At 41.4% G+C, this 21,907-nt stretch overlaps 1 protein-coding gene across 11 annotated transcripts in view; it reads right to left on the minus strand.

Moving 5' to 3' along the window:
- Positions 1 to 1,566: 1,566 nt before the first annotated feature.
- The window catches only part of nhsl1b (NHS-like 1b), a 184,359-nt gene continuing 164,018 nt past the window's right edge, over positions 1,567 to 21,907 (minus strand). For 5 of the 11 annotated variants that reach the window (XM_015344886.2, XM_069179399.1, XM_069179415.1 and 2 more), the window contains exons 3-9: positions 19,347 to 19,468; positions 18,019 to 18,090; positions 14,843 to 15,035; positions 12,744 to 12,875; positions 7,106 to 10,498; positions 5,589 to 5,715; positions 1,567 to 2,560 (exon numbers count right to left, since the gene is read on the minus strand). In XM_015344886.2, coding sequence (XP_015200372.2) covers positions 1,861 to 2,560; positions 5,589 to 5,715; positions 7,106 to 10,498; positions 12,744 to 12,875; positions 14,843 to 15,035; positions 18,019 to 18,090; positions 19,347 to 19,468 — 4,739 coding nt within the window. In that variant the 3' untranslated portion in view covers positions 1,567 to 1,860. The remainder of the gene's footprint in view (positions 2,561 to 5,588; positions 5,716 to 7,105; positions 10,499 to 12,743; positions 12,876 to 14,842; positions 15,036 to 18,018; positions 18,091 to 19,346; positions 19,469 to 21,907) is intronic. The other 6 variants (XM_015344903.2, XM_015344961.2, XM_069179387.1 and 3 more) reach the window with 5 other exon arrangements.

Here is a 21,907-nt window from a genome sequence, read left to right on the forward strand (position 1 = left end):
CACAACAATCTTTTCACTACTCTGAAATAAATAGTCTACAAAAAGTTTATCCCCCTCTTTAAAAAAAAGGCTCTAAAAATGTACAAATCCTGTGAAGTATAAAGAAGTCAAAAGTTACTTTTACAATTTTCTATTTACAAAGAATATAAAACTGCTCAGAAGAGAAAATCAGTCACAAGAAAAATAAAAAAAAACAATGGACAGTGGAGTTGTTAAAATTAGTCTTGCTTTTACAGGTCTCCTAAAACGCTACTCACCATTTTATCATACAACTTCAAATATTAACACCAACAGCTATTTTTCCTTATTGGATACTTAAGGTCAAATGCCATTTACATGCTTTATTCCTGGAATTAATTTTTTTAAATGTCCAGCTAATGACAGGCTGAACTATCAGTTTTTGTCACATCACACTGGGGAACCAACACACAGCATCTTGGCGTTCTCCAGAAAAAAAACTCTCTCTTACTTCACTATTATAAGAAATGTATGATCTACATTCACAATAAAAAAACTAGTATTAATATGTAGATATTTCATAAAATTATATGCACAACTTCTAACAATGAGAAAGCAAAGGACATAGGATCTTAAGCCAATGTTAGGAAAAATCTGGTTGGTGTTAAAAGTTATAAGATGTAGTATTCAGTAGCACTTTTAAGTGTAGCTTTGCAAAACAGCCTTATAACATTTAGTCTAACATCAAAATTTTAGAGATAAACTATGCCCTGACAAGTAAATACTGAAGGCTAAAATGAACTCTTTGGTAACCAAAACATTAACAAATGTTAACAGGGCTGTTAACTTTCAAGTAATTTGTCTTTTCTTTCAAATCCATTCTTCATTCCAATTAGTAAATCATACTAACAGTTTTATTAATAGATTCCTATAATTTAAAAAAGAACAATAAAATTAACTGTAGTGCAAATCTACAAACTAAAAACTTATAAAAGACTTATAAACCATAATCATTTCTTTTCTTGGCAGTGCTTTCTGTTCATGTGAAAATCCCATGTGCTTCTCAGCCGTCTTTTTGAGCAGTTTTTGACTGCGTTTTTTTTTAATATCAGTATGGAAAAAGACCAAGTCTTAGAAACTGTACCCTTGGTATTGCTCTCAACAAAACAAAAGAAAAATATCTACATATGTGGGCAACGTGGAAGAACATTTTGTCAAAAACAGTTTATGAAAAAATTAGTATCTGTTTACAAAGAATCAGATTCCACCTAGTGGAGTGTAATAGGAAACTAAAGTGTAAAAATGTAAGGCTGGTTTACTTTATCCCTTATTATATTCAAAAATGCATTAATTAAAAGAAACACGTTTTTAAGAAAAACAACACATGAAACTGTTAGTATAATCCTTCACTTTTTTGCACTGTTGCACATTCTCTGCTAGAATACTAGTTAGTCTGCAGTCATCTTTTCTAACTAGTAGCACCATTCCAGCATCAAAAGATCAACCCCCCAAAACACTAGTTACTTTTCTATTTTTTCCCTGTGAGCACTCTTTCTTTCTGTCATTGTGTTTTTAAAAGCAATTTCCTAAAAACTGGAGGAAAAGACCCCTGAACCCACCAAAGAGAAGAACAGAATGGGAAAACTTGCAGCTACATTGGCTCGGGGAAGGCTGCTACCTCTTCTTGAAATACAGCTGTTAAAAGAGCTACGGAAAATAGCCTTTCACTTCAGAGCTGAGCACCTCAGCAAGTTCACTTCAGCCGTCTCCTCCTTTCAAACAAACACCAGAACCCTGTGAAGCGGTCCTTGGTCAGGTGGAGAGCTACTGGGAGAGCAGGTTCATCCTTGTGAGACTTGGCTGTAGGTTATTACAAGACCCTGGTTCACGGGCTTGTCCTGCTTAACTGTTCCCTTCTTCACATAAAGTGCCGTCGGAGTCCTGAGGCTTGCTGGCCGAGTCCGTTTCAGAAACAGGGCTGGGATCCCCGTTATTTGCCATTCCATCCTCCAGTGCCTGGTCCTCAAGCGTGCCATCCCAGTTGATGTCGGCGGGACCACAGAAGTCGGCTGCCTCAGCCTGCTCGCCCTCCTTCTCGCAGATGACAGTCATGGGGCTGCTGAGGAGGCGGCTACGGGCGTTGTACTTGCTGCTGGCGGCAGAGGGGGGGGTGCGGGAGCGGCCGTACTTCATGCCCGAGAAGGAGGAGGAGGAGAGTCTGGGCAGCAAGCCTTCACTCCTGGCCCACTCCTCCTGGGCTCTCCTGCCACGGCCGGGGGAGCTGCAGGAGCCAGGGCTGTCAGGGGTCTCCGGGGAAGACTCGGAGCGGGTTCTCTGGAAGCGGGGGTCGGTGCTCTTCAGCATTTCTGTGGCAGACATGCGGAAGCTGGTCTCGGAGCGGCTGCCCTTCTTCAGCAGGAGGGCTTTGAAGCTGTCGCTGCTGGTGGCCGTCTTGCGCACACTGCGCTGGATAGAGCCGGTCGGCCGGGCGAGAGAGGCCAGGCCTGGTGCCCCCCCGGTGGGGGTGACCGGGGGGGATGGGGAGTGGCTTCGCACCCGCTCCTCCTCAGACTCCTTCCTGCCCAGAACTTTCCTTTTGGATCTAGAGTGAGGAATGACAGATACAACTTTCAGCACCATTCGGGACTGGGGTTTAGCAAGGTTTTGTTAAGGCAAGATATTTGCTAAGTTATGTCATTGATTGCTAACTACAGTCATTCTTTCACATGCCACCAGTTCTTAGCAGGAATACAAATTGGCAATCAATGATTGTAGGGTTACAAAGGATGTAGAATACAAAGGAACAAGCAGACATTCAAGAGCAAAACTGAGAAATGGGCATGTGACATTATAAAGGTGAGCTGTATACAGCAAGGAAAAGGTAAATGTTTATTCCATGCTGAAAAGAAAAGAGACACACCTGAAGGAGGCTCCACAGCCGAAACACTGTGTCCCTTTTCTTTTCAGCATGGAATAAACCTTTACCTGTTCCTTTGCAGCCTATGCATGCTGATGAGCTCCTTACTTGAACTTGTATAAAACAAGAGCAACTTTAGTTCAACTTCATTATCAGGGAGCTGTTTACATCAAAGCCTGGCACAGATGGAACAGATTTTGCTTTTTAGTTCGCCCTTTAGGACCCCCTATGCTACATGAATTTCTGTTACTGGAGTTGATAATAGTGACACAGCAACTGGAAGTTATAATTTTGTACTTGTATCTGTATCTGTGAATTTTTTATTTTTTTACAAAACTACAAAACTAATTTACCTTTTATTTTTTGCACAAACACTACCTCTAGTTAAAAATATACTTTAAAAAACCTAAACGGTTGCCTTCAGAAATTGGGAAACATAATTCATTAAACATTGTTAATATGGGTTCGACACCACCCTTCTAATGCCATCCAAGTCCTAACAATTTCCCCAATTTTGCCAAACAGCAAATGGCACAAATGAAGTAACAACAACCTGCATTTAAGAGCCTCAAGAAGCTGCTGAAAATCTGTTAGCACACTAACATGTTAGTACTGAAGTGCTGGTTCAACTCTGTTCCCAACATTTAAAGTATACCAACTAAAATTATAATGATTTAGATGCACTTTTATTTTGGGGTTGTTTTTACTAAAATAATTACTAAGTTTTAAGTTTTTTTAAGTTTTATTCTATTAAAAGAGGAAGTGTAAAATTTGTTAATTTATTACAGTTATCTTATGGAACTGTTGTTATATGTCCCATAGTCCTATTACACCATACTGTTCATATATGAAGGTACGGTAAGCATTGTAATCGATTGATGGAAAAGTTAACTGAAATTTTAAATAATGTCTTAAAAGTTCAACTCAGCAGATTGGACCCTTGTGCCTTTCTGGAAATTTATAGGACAATATTTACATATATAGGACATATTTAAGAAACGTAAGTGCAGTGTTTGAAAAATACAGAAAATTTGCTTATTTAGTGTTTGTTTTCTCCACCAGGTGGCAACAGAGTCTTCAAAATGTAAAGAGACTTGATATTCTTTGCATGAAAGCCTTGGCTAAGTATGTTAGGATAGGACTACCACAGTGAAAGAAGGAGCCTGTTACACGGAACCTATCCTGCCCAAGTCTAGTACAGGGTAACAGAACCAGCCAGTTACAAGGTTACTTGCCAGTCTGAGCCACGCCTGCCATGATGCATTAGCATTCAGTCTGTCACCCAAACTGCACCCAGACAAGAGGAGGAAAAAATGGCAAGCAATGACAGAAAATGAGACAAAAGGGAAAGAAACAGTGACGCTTAAAAATGACAGACAATGAGAGAAACATGATACAGTCAACAGGATGTTGGAAAAAATACAACACAGACATTTGTGAAGACAGACAAACGCCCAAGACAGTGTCATTTTACCAATGCAGGACCTTTGACAATTCTGGCAAAATCACAAGATCACATTATTGGCCATATACAATTTCTTGTATTAGGAATTTGACTATTCGCATACCCCAACTTGCTCTCCATGAGACACACAGGGAGAGAAGCTTGGGGTCAGAGTGCAGGGTCAGCCATTTATAAAGCAGCCCTGGAGCAGTTGGGGTTAAGGGCCTTGCTCAGGGGCCCAACGGCGTAGGATTCCTCTGTCGGGTGTGGGATACGAGCCGGCAACCTTTCAGCCACAGGTTCAGATCCTTAGCCACAGAATCACCGCACTGCCCAAATTAGGGCAGGAATCTGGATTTGTATATGTCTGTGTATGAGATAGTCTGAAAATTCACCACATTGCAAACATTGTGTGTGGTTTGTTATTTGAAATATCAGGAACTGATGTGATAATATATAAAACTCACTTCTGTACTTTTCTGTTAACAAACACCTGTCGTTCCTATTTAAGCTTTAGACATACTGATATACAAAAGGGAGCTATACTAGAAGGAACCACTGGAGGCTTTGCTGTTGTAGCTTCAGAAATAGAGAATGTTTCTCAAAACATGTTCTCCAGATTTCTTTGGTTTAAAACAAATGACCACATGATGCCATACCTGCTTTACTTTCAGCTCACAGCGCATGAACAAGATGCAGAGCAATCTACAACAGAATGGAAACTGTACGGAGCAATATCTCTAGCATTTCCATCTGCTGTAGGCAGTAAGCTACCCTTGTTTGAAGGGCCACCACATGCCTTTTGTCAGAGTGAATGGGTTATCTAGAAGAGCAAAGCTATAAGGCCCTCTGGGTGACTGAAAGGAAATCCCATCAAAAAGAGGAAGTACTGAAAGTCTCAAGAGAAATATTCTAACTACTGTATATATCCTTCCAGGGTGATATATAGTTTGAAGGATCAGGGTCAACTTGTCTTCCTGTATTTACTTATGCTTAAATGCATATAGGTATATACTAATAAGAAAATGATAGGCAAAGGAGGTTACTTTGTATTAACAAATAACATATAATGCTCTCTGCTTCACTTACTGAGAGAACATGCAGTTAATGAAAAGAGAATCTGCCCCCATTCTCTTTTTAAAAAAGTTTAGAAAAAATGAACATGCATAGAGCCATTAAGACGGATGGACAACGAATGTATCAGGTCCAGGCTATTACTTGGGGTCATAGGGAGAATGGAAAAGGCTCATCCTGAAAGGCAGGAGCTACCTGTGAATGGCCGCAAACAGATCCTCCGTTGTCCTCGGTCTCGTTGGGGTCACCATGTCATCCAGCGCTTCCCTGCGGGAGGCGGGCGGGGGCGAGGAGTTCGCGGTGTCAGAGTCAAAGACCTCACCTAAGAAACAGAAATCATATACAGAGGGATCATTAAAAAAAGCAACAGATGTTAAAACTCTATCAGGCGATAAATGGCAACATATCTGCTGACCAGAAAGTTGTCGTTGATAAGGAAACTCCTCATCTCCAATTTTCTTTTCTTAATTTCCAAGTGCTTTATCCCTCTTTTTAACATCTGCACTTGGCTGTCTCAGCTGCTGTAGGCTATCTGATTTCAACCCCCTTCCCTGTCCTTCTCCAGGGAACACTGCCCAATCACAGGGAGGGAGAGGGTCTCTCAGAAACTTGCATCAGATAGAGCTCACAGTAAAACCCCCCTGGAGGAAGGAGGTGGTGGGGCAGAGTGCTGAAGCGGGGAGCTGGAGGGACACATACAGCCTAGGAAAGACCCTGTAAAAGGACTGCAGGACTGCCTGCAGGAAAAGGGGGGAGGTGCTGGGTTGCTGACTGACTCCATTGTAGGCCGATTCCATTCTTTTGTTCAAGAATGGCTCTGTACAAAGGCTGAAGAGCCACCAGAAGAGGAAGACAAAGCTAGAAGGATCTGTCTGTTGAGGGACAGGAAATAAAATTATGCAGGCGTGTAAATGCTGGTCACTGTGCAATGGTTTAGTCCAGCCTACAGGGAAGGTAAAATACCATCAGCCTCCCCACATTCTTACAACACTACCACGAAGCCGGCAGACTCATGCTTATGAATGAAACTAAGAAATGAAGCACTGTGTTCTGCACAACTCTGAGTGCTGTCAGTTAGTTTTCAGTGCTGACAGAAAAGATTGCTCTTTCACACAGAAAAAATGTCCCTGCTTTTCATAATATAAAAAATGTTTAACAATATGCAAAAAAGCATACAGATGTATAGAGTTTGGAGTGGCAATTGTTTAAAAAAATGTACGAATCAGCCCAATCCCACACATTTATAAATACATTTTATAAAAGTACATTAAATATCATATATTTATTGTGAAAGGAAACGGCATGCATTTGTGAATATATATAATGTATTTTACAAGCAGCTGCCTCCAGGGCTATGGTGCTTTTTACTTTAAGAGCTTGCAGTCGCTATGAATTATGGATATGAATATTAAATAGCTCTTGTAGAATTCCAATGCTTAGGAGACAAAACAGTCTTATTATTTCCAATTCTGGCTTTTGCATGTATAAAGTCAAACTTGGCAACGAATAGCTGCTTTGGCCTTGTTAAGGCTCACCAGCATTACAGCTAAATTAGATCAAAGAAAGGGATGTTAAAGAAGCACCCTCATCTACATCCAATATATCTTCACGGTTGTAGTGACTTGAGCATGAAGTTGCTAGTATATACAGTATGAATACCCATACATTGTAGAGGCAGACATTTCAAATGAATTCTACATTTCATCACTCACCATTTTCTTCATCTTTGGAACTTATAGACCCTGTTGTGCTGCTGGTTCCATCTCCATCTGAATTGTTCTTGTCATCTGAAATGGTCTGCTCTTCCTGCTGGTTATCAGGGGCGTCATCACTCTGTGTGGTCTGGGCTCCCAAAGTGCAGCTCATAGTTGTATTGTCATCTTCATCATCTGACAGTTTGAGAGGGTCAGTAGTAACAGAAACTCCATTTTGTGGGCTCAGTACCTGTGCCACATCTGCCTCCAAAGAGTGCAAATTCTCTTCTTCTGAGGCTGGCTGTGGCTTGTATGGAGACATAATGAGAGTCAGTTTGGGTTTCTTTGAGAAGACAGGTGGTTTCTGCTTGGTGGCACTACCCTGCAACGGTGGCGTTTCCATTGTCTCAGACTGACTCTGGGTTTGGTAATCTACCACCACAGGCAAAGGCTCATCTGTGGACCCTGAGCTGACGAGTTTCTTATTTTGTATTGCTGATTTGTCTGTTTGACCAGTGATTGCAGCTTTGTCCAGATGTGTGAACACAGAGTCATCAGAGGAACATAATTGCGATTTTTTAACAGGTGCTGGAGGCTTCTGAAAACCATCCAAGCTGGAGCTTAAGCACGTCTGCTGTAGCAAAACAGGATGTTGTTGCTTTATAGGCTTCTCTGGTGTTAAGGGCTTGTGGTAATCAGTAAATTCCTGTGTTTCCTGAGTGTTGGTAGTGTCGATTGTTTCAGCATTGGATTTTCCTGGCTTCTTGATGGACCTCAGCTGCACCATTTGAAGGGCTTTAGGAGTGATCAGTGGCATCACAGATTTTCCAGGTTCTCCTGGAGGATTGGAAACAGATCTCTTACTCCCTGTGAATGTGTTGTCAATGCTTGGAGATGATGCAGGTTTTATAGCATCTTTAAGGCCCTTCAGGCTTAGTGGTGGTGCTGGAGGTGGGGTCATAGCAAGTAAAGGTGGGGCTGGAGGCTGGGCCATGACAGGTAAAGGTGGAGGTGGGGGGGTTATGACAGGTAAAGGTGGAGCTGGAGGCGGGGCCATGACAGGTAAAGGCGGGGCTGGAGGTGGGGGAGGAGTGGAGACAGGCAAAGGAAGATGATGGGGTGGACTTTGAGTAACACTAACACAGTCTAACATGAAATCTGGAGGAGGGGGGGGAGGGAAAGGAGGAGAAGGGTTCTTAGGGGACAGGATCTTTGATGGAGGTGATGTAATGGGAGTTGCCGGCAGCTGAGGAGCTGGTGGAGGAGGGAAATGTTCTTGTGTTATGCTGGTGGATATGAAACTGTTTGGAGGAGGAGGAGGGGGAGGGGGAGGGGAAGCATGAGGCAGTGCCATGGGACTGGAATCAGAAGGCAGAGGTGGGGCCACAGGGAGAACAGACTGGAGCAACGGAGGTGGGTTGGAACCGGCAGGGATTTTTACTGTGTCAGATGTGTTCGACGACAAAGATGTAGAGGAAGACGAAATTGACACAGAGGACAGCAGGGAGGACTTTCTCTCAGGCACTTTTGGCTTGGACTTCCCACCAGCCGGAGACATGGACCTCAGGAAGGCAGGAACAGGAGTGCCGGCGGTAGGGGTGTTGGACTGGCTGGAGTAGCCACTCGATGGAGACGTCACTCTGTGCACTTTGTCAGGAGAGGTGGCCAACTTTGGTTTGACAGAGGGGTCTTGAGCATGTGGTAATGAAGTTTGTGACCCATTGGGGAGATTGCTGCAATCTACTGGAGCTGCACCAGCATCGGTAAAGGGAGTGGCGGAAGATTTGAGCTGCTCACTCTGTTGTGAACTGTTGTCCATGTAATAGCACCAGGGCTCAACGTACTCTGATCTGACACTGCTCGTGTCGCTGTGGGAAGGGGTGACAGTGCAGATGGAATACACATTGACGCCCATGGCCGACACACCGCTGCTGCTAGCACTGACTGTGCTCTGACTGCGGGATCGAAGCACCCAAGGGTCGTCATAATCACTGGAAGGGCTTTGTGATGGGGAGGAGCCACTCTTGCTCTTCAAGCTGAGCTGCAAGGACTGCTGTAGCGTGGCGATCAAGGATTCATTCAGGACTGGCCCACTGGGGTGAGACTTCTTACCTGGTTTGCGTCTCAGGGAATCCGTCCTGGCAGGAGGAAGAGGGGGCTTCTTTGCCTTCTTCAAAGAGATGCTACGTGACAGGGATTTCTCGCTGTGAAGGCTGAGCCTGTCCTCCTGACTCTGATGATCTCTGCACTCATACATGCTGTGTCTCATTCCATTGATGCCATTGTGACTTCTGGACTTGATTCCCGAGTCCAGGTGCATGGAGGTGTAATAACCATCATTGTCCATGGAGTACAAGGAGCTTGTGTCCGTTTTACTGGGACTCCTCTCCAGGCTGCTGTAGATGTGATTGACTGGTGTAGAGCAGCTAGATGTGAGGGACCTCTTGGGCATGACATTCTCTGGTGTGTCATATATCCACTGATCTGCTGGAACAGTGCTCCTGCTTTGGAAGCTGTTGTCTGAATAGCTGGATTCACTCCGGGTATCCTTGGCACCGCAGTCTTTCCTTCCATCTAAAGTGCTGCACTGGGACTCCGTTTCCGTATTGTTGCCAGTGTTAAGGGATACAGCTGAATCACAGCGGGATGGGGTTGTTGCTGGGGTAAAAGAGAACTGCTGATCATCCTTCAAAGCTACTTCACTGTTGACACCGGTTGCACTGAGAGGTCTGTCAGAGTACGAAGACATTGACCTCATCTGGTTGTCCAGCTGAGATGAGTTCTGGGTGGTGTGAATTGTGATGACCTCTGCCGACGATGGAAGCGTGGCATTGGGGATGACAGTGGTGGAGTAAGTGGCGTGAGGAGATACCACGCAGGCAGCACTCGTGACTGTTTCGCTTTGGAAGCTTCTCACTTCCTGGGACTTGGGCCTGGGGAGCGTTCCTGTCTTGGGAGTGTTCCGGAGATGGACCACTGTTTCATCGGCTTGCAGTTTGCTGATCTGCCTTGGCAAGGTGCTTGAAGACATGCTGTCAGGTTTGTGGGCCATGCTGTAGGACTGTTCCATCGTCTGCAGGGACACTCGGGCTCCTTGCCTTGGCAAGCTGTGGAAACGATTGTCCCCATTCACCTGTGGGACAAATATCACTCCTGCGCTATCAGTGACGGAAGAAATGCTCCCTGAAGAGTTGGAGAACTGGGCCATCTGAGCCGCAATGCCCTGCCCCTTCTGTGCTCGGATCCTTCTCACTGATGGCGGCACTATTTTAATCTCTTCTGTCTGGCAGCTGGAGTCCCTTGTCTCAGACCTGCGCATTGAAGAGTGTCCACTGCCAATTCTCCCCAGAGTCGAGTACTGACCAGGGATGTACATAGAGTGACCTCGAAAATCACCATTTGCCTTCCCTGCTGTAAAACAACAAAAAGCAAGATAGCCAGCTTAAAAAAAACATTAAAGGAGTCTGTCAGTCAAATAAAGCCCATCTGCATTAGAGCAGGCTAATTATTTTGATTTGCTGTTGCCCTTGTGAAGTGTTTCCAACCTCTGGGATGCTTAATTAAAACAGGACCAAGGGTAATAATCATGCAATAGATTCCAGTCATGCTCAGTTTCAAAACTCCTTCCTTCTACTCTGTTTCCCCTGATCTCAGCACATTGATTGTTCTTCAGGCTGTGGAATGGGCAGCTGTAACAGCAATGTCAAGAATGCCAGCTGGTTTATAAAACTCAAAAGATCCATTCCCACATGACTCATTGCAAATTGTCCTTTCATAGATAATAACATTAGTCGAAAAAGACCATGGCTACTAATTAGGATTTTAGTTCAGGAGTACATGCTACTATTCTCAATACAGGTAAGATATTTCCTACTGCTAATTACTGAATTAGATGAAAATACATTTAAAGGTTATATCCTGTGTGACATATTGCAGATCATGGTATCACTCTTCAGCCACTGTTAGGTTTACAATGTCTGAGTCAAGAAGATCCTCACTGAAACTGAAACACATCAAACCTTTCATTATGTAAATACTTAGCTTTAAAGTTATTCTTTAATGGAACTTTAAAACGTAAATTGACAGTTCCTTTTCCTAAATACAATAAAACATGACACCACATCATACAATAGAATGTAATTTATTTGATGTCTGTGGTGGAGATGTTCTCGATGGCCTCTAATTTCAAATCCATCTGATTAATGTATCTTTTCTTCTGTCATAGCAACCTGTTCTTTAGATAGGACTCATCTTTCAAAAAGATTTAGAACATCTTTTTTGTTTTTGGGTCAAGACTCTTTCCCAAAGCCACTGAACCTTGTGTTTTTCTAGTCCTTTCCCAGTCCGGGTGGAGGAAGGACAGGGAGGTTAGAGGTCATGTAGGAGAGAAAGCCTGTCACAACAACAGCTGACAAAAACAAAACAAACTCAAAAAAAACATCCTGGACAGATCTGGAAACAGATAGAGGCAGGGCACCTCCAAAATCTCCAATTAAAAAGTAATTTTCACGCCTATTACTCACTACGGAAAGTGCACGTGTGAGGTCAGTACAAGAGAGCACAGCCAGGGCTTAGGAACAGCTGTGGTTTGAGGCTTGTTTTGCACCACTGATACCTAACACCAGCTCATGAAACACCCATATTAACCCACATCCTGATGAGCAATTCGTGCTGAGATCCTCACCCCCGGTCCACTGAATTCAAGTATTAATACAAAAGTCTTAAATGTTAGGTGATTAAGGAAATATGACATGATGTCCCAATGACAATCAGGGATTACACAGATGTTAAATGATAGATTACATAACATTCTATGGCATGCAATGAGTATTATGGTTTTTCCACATATTACTATGGATTAGACTACATCACAAACAAAACAAAATACATTAAAAATACATAAAATAATAATCTTAAAGTGATTAATGAGGGAATGAAGTAAATGATATAAGAAAAGACAGGGATCCAATATAAATGCAAAATTCTGCTGGGCTTTATAAGTCCCAGCTCATAGACCTATTTCTTTTACAGACAGCTACTATATTTTGTTTGAAGTGCAATGAAGGCAGGGATTTTTATCATCTCTGAAAATTTTAGGAATTTGAATTTGAATTCTGATCTATTGTATATTTCCCACTTCATGAACACAAGACATTTTTTCCTCTGTATTGCTTCAACTACTAGCCTACAAGACATGCAGGAATTACACTTACAGCCTCTTATTCCTGCATTACTGAACTACTGGCCTGTTCGCACACTATGACCCATGAAAGTGCACTGACCAGCAGAAACTCTTCACTTCTGCTGGCAGGTGCCAAAGGCTCGATCTGAACCAAAAAGGCCAAACTCAAGACAGTAGAACAGAATTTCTATTGTTGTTTCAATGAAATTGACTGGAACAGGTCATAAAGAATCCTTCCATGACTTTTAAATGAAATATGAAACTGTTTTTTTTCCAAACTAATGTAGCCTCGTGATAGATTTGCACCCTTAATCTCTTAATGTTGTTGGCAGGGAACTGTCTAGTCTTAACCCCTTGTGAACTCCAATGGTGGCCATCAGACTGTATTGGAATGGATATAATAAGTGTATCAATGTCCAGCCCAAGGCAGCTAATGAAGGTGGAGGGAAGGAATACAGTACTGATGAGCCATACCTAGTTCCTTTTGAATGTTGTCGGGGACCCCTGTAATTGTCTTTCTCCTTTTGACTTTCTTCGGCCGTCTTACCACAGTGTCAGTGTTAACTAATGACCGCCGGATGCTGGCCTGGCGGTCAAAGGTTTCTCCTGATGCAAGGCGGCAAGAGCAAGCAAACCAGTGGTTAATGTCAAGCATGCAACTCTCATGCACCTTTAACTAGATGTGGCAAGTATCGATACATTAATAAAACACATAAAACAATGTTCTAACTGTACAAGGCTGGCAAACAGACTCAGGAGTTGTAGGTGTCACACGTGATGTCTTAGGCTCTACAATTTGGATGTCCAATATTGACCATGATAAATAAATCTTATGGAATTACGTTTGTCTTTAAGGAATGTCTTGGATATAACCTCAAGAGGCTGTATGCCAGGCCTGTATTTTCTGTTAGTTTATAAGAATGACAGAATGATGTATCCCAGGTGAAGGATGTGTGTAGATCCAGTGGTCCCTTATGGATGTGGTTCATGAATTCAAAGGACTGGTATTTCAAAGCCTCAGGGCAACTTTATGCAATAAGGAACAACAGCAAATGTCAGAGTGCAACTGCAGGGAAAGGAGATTGTACTGAAACTCCCAAGATTTGATCATTTATCTCCTGCTGGTTATGTGAAACAGATCAAACTGAGATGCTAAGGGGATTTGAATTCCATCATTGAAACTGAAAGTTCAGTCTGGAGGCTTGCTGGTGAATAAGATGTGAGCTTTCTAACACCTCCAGAGAAAAATCTATCCCAGAATTGGTCCATTTCTACTTAATGAAGAAAAACAACCTGCAGCACAGAACAAAAAAATCAATACTATCTGCAATTCTTACTGTACCAGGGTTAGGAACATTAGGTAGTAAGATCTGGTCTATTTTATCATTACTAACATTGTACTTTTGCCCTCTTTTTACTGGTTAGTCAAGTAAACAAAGTAGTTCCAGTCTTACAACCACATTTAACATTTCGGCCTATAATATGTCTCAAGTATTCAGGATTCACAATGAGGTTGAGATAACCCAATTGGAAAATTGTAAATGCATACATATGTGTGCAAAGGTATATAGCCAACAAAAAAAAAGAGATTTAAAGCAGATTGCATTAGATTTAAAGGTTCTGTCAAAAAACAGCCCTTGAGCATTGAAAACGTATAAGAACTGGATCTCACACCAAACCTTGACTCTGGCTTGGGTACTGGCTAGTCCATTTATGAGTCGAACAGAGGCTCTGTACAACCTTGTGGGTATTGTATATACACTTGTTGTATATACAATATTAAATAGAAATATTATATATCACACATACATACAGCATACAGGCATAAAAGAAACCTGTGTTTCCAGTGTAATGCAAATACTAATGCAATACGATTGCTGATGAGCCCCTTAAATTGAATGAAAAAGAAATACCTTTCCCAGGTGACAATTCTATAAGAATCTACAATCATTTATATTTGGGTGTGGAGGCACCGGTAAGATTACAGCACCTGATTTGAGATGTGATTTTCTTTACACAGTCATAAATACAGTGTTTAAGGAATCCTACAAAAAAAATAAATTAATTCTTGACAGTATAAAAACATGCTGAAATATTTTTTTGCAGTTAGCAACTGAGACAGAAACCCTTTTTTACGCCACAATCTGGAACATTTTTAACTCTGCCTGGAGTGACACAGGTATAAAACATGAAGTGCTCAAACCAATGTAAAATGTGTTATCATGAATAATACTGTCAAAAATCAAGTGGGAAGCACTTAATTTGTTCCATTGTGTGTGGAGGAGACAGTGAGAATCAACTAATTAAGACATTATAACTCTACAATTCTACAGATTCTGACGGAATGAAATTTCAGTAATTTTACACTAAATGAAATCAGGCACTGCATCCAACAGAAAGTTTTGAAACATTTTCCAAAACCTATTTTTTAAACTTTTCAAATAACACCCGAAACACACCCACAATTCTCAATTAAACAGCAGGAATGGGACTGACACAGATGGTACATTAGCACATTTACAGCGGCTGGGGAGCTGAGGCCTGTATTGTGCCCAGTCAGCCTAGAGGCCTACCTGTAACATTGATCGGGATGACGTCTGCCTGTACTGCCTGGGCTTGCTGGCGCATCTTCTCTTCCGGGGTGGGCAGCGGAAGAGACTTGGTCCAGTTGGTCTTGATATCAATGTCTGACACGTCTCCCAGTAGTGGCGTCTTGGGCCTCATGGAATAAATGAGTTTCTCTTCTTCAGTGGACGAAACTGTGGACTGAAACCACCACAGAAAAAAGGCTTTTAATGACAGAGGACTACAGAGAGCAAAGGAGAGGAGCAAAATCTCCAAAGACTGCCGTTGCACAACATGCAGACCATTGTAGGAATTGATTCAGCTATACCATGGCTTTGTGGCATAGCTTTTCTGGCTTGGGCAGTTTGTTTTAACACTAACTGCATTTTAACTAGCTCTTAAACATCTTTTCTGATGCTTTGACTGCAACCTCCATGCGCTCTCTCTGAGACAAATTAACTTTGTACTGTCATTTACAGGTTGTCTCACCTGGGCGACTGTGCATCTTGTTATAGTTATACTGTAAGACTTTGACTTTAAGACTATTGCATTAACCTTCAGGAATTACAATACTGTCACTCTTTTAAACAGATGCTTATACAGGTATGTGTAATAGAATTTAAAGAAAAAAAAGATATTTTAACCTTGGTAGTCCAGTAAGGCTTGATTAGGAAAGCAGTAATTGCAGTAATCAAATTCTCACATGCACAATCTAATTATATTTAGAATGGGAAAAAATGCTTCCGTAGATAATGATTATGCTAATGATACCGGAAATGTCACCTTCATCCTACAACTATATCAGGCTAAGCAGTCTTACTAGATCTGCATAACATCTAGGTTATGCAAGGAAAAAAACAACAAAGTAATTTAAATGTCAGCCAAGAGAAAAAACATCCACTTTACACACTGAGCATTTCCAACACATCTAATGAGATGATACACAACGAGAGAAAATTGACTAATTACAACACAGGAGACACAAACCCCCCTTCAAAACTGAGAAGGTTGATGAATCTGTTGATTCAGATTTTCACATTACCAAATGATTATCAAAAAAGACCTAGCATTCAAACTGGCATTGTAAACTTCAAAAATCAAATGCAGTACTCCATCTGTTTACAGTCCCTCTGTATTATTTTATATATAAAGAACTACTCAAATGTAGACACCTAGCTATGTGTTATGCTATTTGCTTCATTAAAAAATCCCACACCTAAGAATACTTCAGATATCTAATGTACTCAGTGTAACTTTTTTGTCTGTTCCACTGCACATACCACCATGTTAGCGCAGGATTAAACTAGCACTGTGTCTACAAGCATGTTACTGAACTATTTTTACTAACCTGTTTTAGTATGTTACTAAGACTAAAGCTACAGCTACTTATCCAGGCAGATAGTTTGAAATGCATAGAAATGAGACTTACTTATTATAAAAGAGCTGAACCGATAGGGTTGTAAAGTGGTGTCTCAGTCTCAGAAAATACTGTAATAACGTCAGGCGTGGCTTCTCATCATTTGTTGTTAGCACAGAGGCGACAATGTCAACAAAAAAAAGCCGACAAACTGCGGTGTCGTGCTTCTAGTGCTGGTGCCATCAGGGCCCTGCTAACCTACTTTCCTTTGAACTGGTAAATCCTGTCAGGCTCTATTAATATCACAGCTGTGGCCCGCAGTGTGGCAGGCCTCAGCTGTTCGGGAGGAGAGCGGAACAAAGGCTGTCCGTTTTGTAAAAGCGCTACCTTTCAGACCTTCACAGGTCTCTGAGCCAGTGATCCGAGGACAGGGGCGGTCTCACAAAGTGGAGCTGTAAATACCATACAGCTGTCAAAAAATTAGACTGATCCTTTTTGGTGAGCAGCCCCAATGCCTGGAGAAGGGTTCAAAACTTTCTTACTTGGACATTCCACCATGTTAGTATCTGAAGAAGACTGATTGAGCCATACAGCTGAACAGCAGATGTTTAATAATTTATTTCTAACATATTCATTTATGGGTTTTAAATGTAAGACATTATATTACAACAGCTGTTTTTATTTACAGCCTTGAATGTTTTCAAATTCAAACAAGAAGAAAAATCTCTCTATGTATAATGTAAACACCCAATAAAGTCCCCAAAGGTGCTAGATTATTCAGATATGCAAGAATCATTCACTGATTTTTTTTGTGTTATTTGAAATATTTGAAAACTATGCATTAATAAATGCATATTTATTAAATGGGTGGAGCCACATGCTAGTCAGGTTTCAGAAGAAATTAAATGAAGTATAAAAAATCTCATAATAATAATCAATACATTTAAAATGAGGATTTTCAAATTAAAATTATGGAACATGGAACTCGTGCATTTAGGTCTTAAAAATACATTGTGATATAAGACCAGCTCTCTGGCTTTTGATCAGGCTTTGTGTTTTTCTTTGATTGACTTGGGAGGTTGTTTACAGGTCTGAGTGTGAGGGGCCCTCTATAGTTCACTTGCTGATACAGATAAGTGTGGCTTTGACTGGTTTGGCAATCATATCCAGCTTCTGTGAAAGAGCTCATCAACACTTTATGAGTCACAGAAGCCAAACAAGTCCTGAGGGACAGTGCTGTCGCAATACTGCCAAAAATGACCCCATGATGCAATGACCAGGGAAGGCAATATGAAAATATAGCGCAAAGAGATGGACAGTGACACAAAAGACAAGAAGCATTATACAAGAAAAAATTCTTAGAGCACTAAGACCAGCAGAAGGGTTTAAATGAAGGATTGAGAACCAAATACAGGTCTGAAAGAGAAGTATATTACCCGAGTGAAGCATTTCTGGGGAAATTGACACAATTGTTTGAAATATGGACTCTCTCCAGAAATCTCCATCAAACTACTCCTACAACAAGTTCTAGTAAGAAATGCTATGGACTTCCACAGAAATGTTTTGGAAGGGAATCTCTTCAGATGAATGCATGCTTTGTTAAAAAAAAAGCATCCAAAAGTTTGTAAAACACCCCAAAGCTTTGTGAAAAAAAAGCTAAACAAACTAGGTTCCTAGGATTACACAAGTCATAGGAAGCTCTAGCATAGGAAGGGAGGAGAAGGGGAAGTCTTTGAGTAGACGTGGTGAGGGGATGCTGGGAATAGCAGCAGAGTGGCAGGGCATACGCAGTGACAAGGAGAAGGACACCCTACTCAGAACAGGTACCTTGTGTTTCCAGGGACTCAAATCACAGCACACAGTAAGGCAAGACTGACTTAGGCAGCCTAAGAGACTAGGCTGCTGAATGAAAAAGACAAAGAAGAAAAAACAAAGACACATGACAATGACACAGAAAAAAACAATACATGCTGACACAGAACAGAATTGGTATCATGCAAGATGCAAGTCACAGTATTGAGATACCACATATATACATGCATTTATAATGCATGTACATAACCAAATTATATTCTTATTTCATACAGAACATATATGATACGTTTCCAAAATGATAAAATAAACAGGAAAATATTTGGACAAAGTAATATGTCCATCAATCTAGCCCACAACCCATATAAAACCTTTAGTGAATCGTACTTCTCGGCACTACCCCTAGAGGGCAGTGTAGTCTTAGCAGTTATAACTTGCTGACAAAATGAAACGACTATCTCAGCAGCACAAGAGAAACAAAATATTTTCAGATTAAATTTAATGTTTCTTTGGTAAAAGATTATAATTACTTAACTTGCTAATCACAATTTCAAATCATTAGCTTAACAAATCATTAGTGATCCATTTAATTAAACTAAATTCATGTTACTTTACAGAACCAATCTTATTTCATCCAATGCTGCAGATCATGTGAAATATACTACACAACTGTAGAGAGTGTTTTCTTTAAGAAACTAGGATTTCAATTTAGTTTTTTACGAACTTTAATTCACCATTATATACCAACCTGAACTCATTTATGTCTTATATCAATGGGTAAGGCCTCAAATTACACAAAATATGAGAAAAATCATAAAACTGGACTACATATTTCTTGATAACTAGGTATAATACAATTGGCAGGAGAATATTTAAACTGTAACTAAACCATTATTCAACTAAAATCAAAACTGGCAACTGGAAAGCAACAAGCTCTTTGTTATTTTCTTAGACAATCTTTCATAAAATTAGACCAAGTCATGGGTTGACATTCACACTTTTTGATAAGTATATTGAAGCCAAGGCAGGAGGCAGCTGTCTGCCAGGCTGTGATGTGTCTGAATCCTTGCTGAAAGACTTGGCATTAGGCAATCATGCTTCGATACTAAAAAACAAATAAGGACTATGAGCCAAGCAGTCTGCTTTCGTTTGTTAACACTGTTATGTTTTTACAGTACAGCATCTCACTTACTCATGTTAAATGTCCCTCTCCTTGCTGGTAAAGAATCTTCTGAATCACATTCTGAACACACAGCGTGTGATATCTAAAACAGATCCCAGAGGACTGCGCTTACATGAGTATTACATGAGTCATGTGTGGTGCAGGCCTGGCAGAGTTTTACCTTTTTGTCAGCATCCTCGTGGTCAGGCAAACTGCTGTCGGACAGGTTGGAACTGGAGAAAGTAGGACCCTGGGAGTAGTACTGGGAACTGCGGAATCCATCCTTCCTTAATTTGTCACATTCTGGAAGACAAAAGAGAACGCGGCACCAAGTCTAGTTATTGGAGGGATTCTTTTTCACTTTAAGGCTCACACCGTGTTTGGCGGAAGTATACCAAAGGCTTTTTCCCCTGTGAAGAAATAGACAGAGTTCCTGGAGGTTTAAAATATTTCTAGCTCTCCAGGAACATTTTTTCTCAGACTTTTTTATGTGGGTCTGACCTGCAGCTTTTAAAAAAAAAGGAATTAAAGGAACAGCTGACTACTAACCTCATGCATCAGGTCAGCTAACTCAGATAAATGAGTGGTAAACAGTATGCCTGTCAGGTTCAAAGAGAAGTAAATTACAAAACGCCAAAGGTAGCTAGACCCAGGAGATATATTGACACTAAAACCCACATTTGATACTCTTAAGACAAGCTCATCCCTCCACAGTCAAGATGTTTGAATGACAAAGAATTAGACATTCAAACAAAATGAAGAAGAACAAAATGTACAACCATATACAGAGATATGTCATGCTCTAAAAATAAATGGGAGTTTCCTCATGTAAATTGCAGCAATAGCTACGGAACTCGGTAGCTTATGAAATGTAATGAAAGAGAAGTAAGCATTAAGCACATTTTATCTTATTACTTGACAGTAAGCATTAATTTGGTCACTGTGAGTGAATTGTGGCTATAACAGATGTAGACTGTGGTCAACATGCAAAGCTGATTTCATGAGATCTTGAGTTTATTATTAGTTACATATTTACTGCCACAACCAGCCATCCAAGGTAACCACACATAAACTGCACATGCTGCAGTTATGTTCCACATCAGGCAGTACAAAACATCCGGAGGGGCACCTGATTTTGTAAAGATACATTACTGCTCAATGTTATGCCTCACCCCCCCACACACATAAATACCTGTACACTAGATAGCAGTTTTGTTTTGCATGCTATCCATTACCATTCCCACTCTTTGGGGCCAGTTCAGAAGGATTTCGAAATATGCTGAAGGCAAAGTCGTGGCATGTTGTCAACAGTTGTGGCATGTGAATCAGACACATGATGTCACTGGCGCTAATGTACAGTTCATAGAGTAGAACAACTCCAACAAGTGAAGATATGCAAAACCTGGCATTCTGTTTTTGTTATCAGGTGTGCTCCTCCCTAGGCAAAAGAAATGCAAAGAGGGAAATGAGTAATCCCCAGAGTTTGAACTGACATATACCTTAGGAAAAAGGTAACACAAATCTGGAGATTTCGAAATACTTGAACTTCCTTCTGAAGAAGCCATACCAACCACAGTTTAGACGGAACAACGCTCATTCTCTGACAGAACTGCGGCACCTTGCTCACTGGCACAGTCTCTTGGCTAGACACACGGGACAGCAGTAGCTGTCAGTCCAGAGCAGCATTACTTTAGTGCTCTGGGCAACCGCTGGGCATATGGCAAAGTCAATGCAGGGATGCACGGTGTTGGGGAGAGGAGTCATATTGCTGAAAGAGAGCTTCTTCTCTTTGTACCAGGAATGAAGACAATGGGGTGTGTGGCAGGCAGGCAGATGAAGTGTCTGTCTGAAGAACCTGTTAGGGGTGACTCCATGTCAGGAAGAGGTGAGGTGGACACAGCTGAGGGATCCTATATTAGGGTTGAAAATCAACTGGAAACCAAACTTTTGCTCACTTTTGCTCAGAGCAAGAGGCTTGGTGCTGCCTTGAAAAACTACTTAACAACGGTTTTGAACACTGATAGTTCATTGTGGAAACAGCAAGTCTAGTGAACCCAACTAGCAGAAGCACAATCTAGAAAACACAAAAATGGCTAGGGAGCATTTACGAGCATTCAAATTGATATATGGCAAAGCAACATCTAAAAGCTTGCCAAGAAGTTAAGATCAAAGCAACACTTTAAAAGTAAGATGTGTGATTTCAGGAGAAAGGGAAGCAAGTTAGCCAGCAGTCATATCACCCTGCAACTCACAACTGCCAACCCACTGAAGCTAAGCATGTGTGAGCCTGGTCAGTATTTGAATGGGAGACCTCCTGGGAAAGCTAATGTTGCTGCTGGAAGAGGGGTCAGTGGGACCAGCAGTGAGCGCTCACCTTGCAGTCTGTGTAAGGCCTAATGTGCCAGTATAGTGATGGGGACACTATGCTATTATAAAGGTGCAATTCTTCGGATGAGACGTAAAACCAAGGTCTTGACTTTCCATGGTCATTTCACGGGCATTTCTCGAAAAGAGTAGGGGTGTTACCCCAGTATCCTGGCCAAACTTTATCTTGGCCTTTATCAATCACTGCCTCCTAATAATCCCTATCCATCAAGTGGCTTCATTACTCTGTTCTCGTCCCCACTGATATCTGATGTGTGGTGGGTGTGGGCTGCCAGTATCGCATCATCTAGGTGGGGGCTGCACACTGGTGGTGGTGGAGTGGAGTCTGTAAAGTGATTGAGTGGAGTGTCCAGAAAA

The sequence above is a fragment of the Lepisosteus oculatus genome, chromosome 2, assembly GCF_040954835.1.
Source record: "Lepisosteus oculatus isolate fLepOcu1 chromosome 2, fLepOcu1.hap2, whole genome shotgun sequence".
Classification (NCBI taxonomy): domain Eukaryota; kingdom Metazoa; phylum Chordata; class Actinopteri; order Semionotiformes; family Lepisosteidae; genus Lepisosteus; species Lepisosteus oculatus.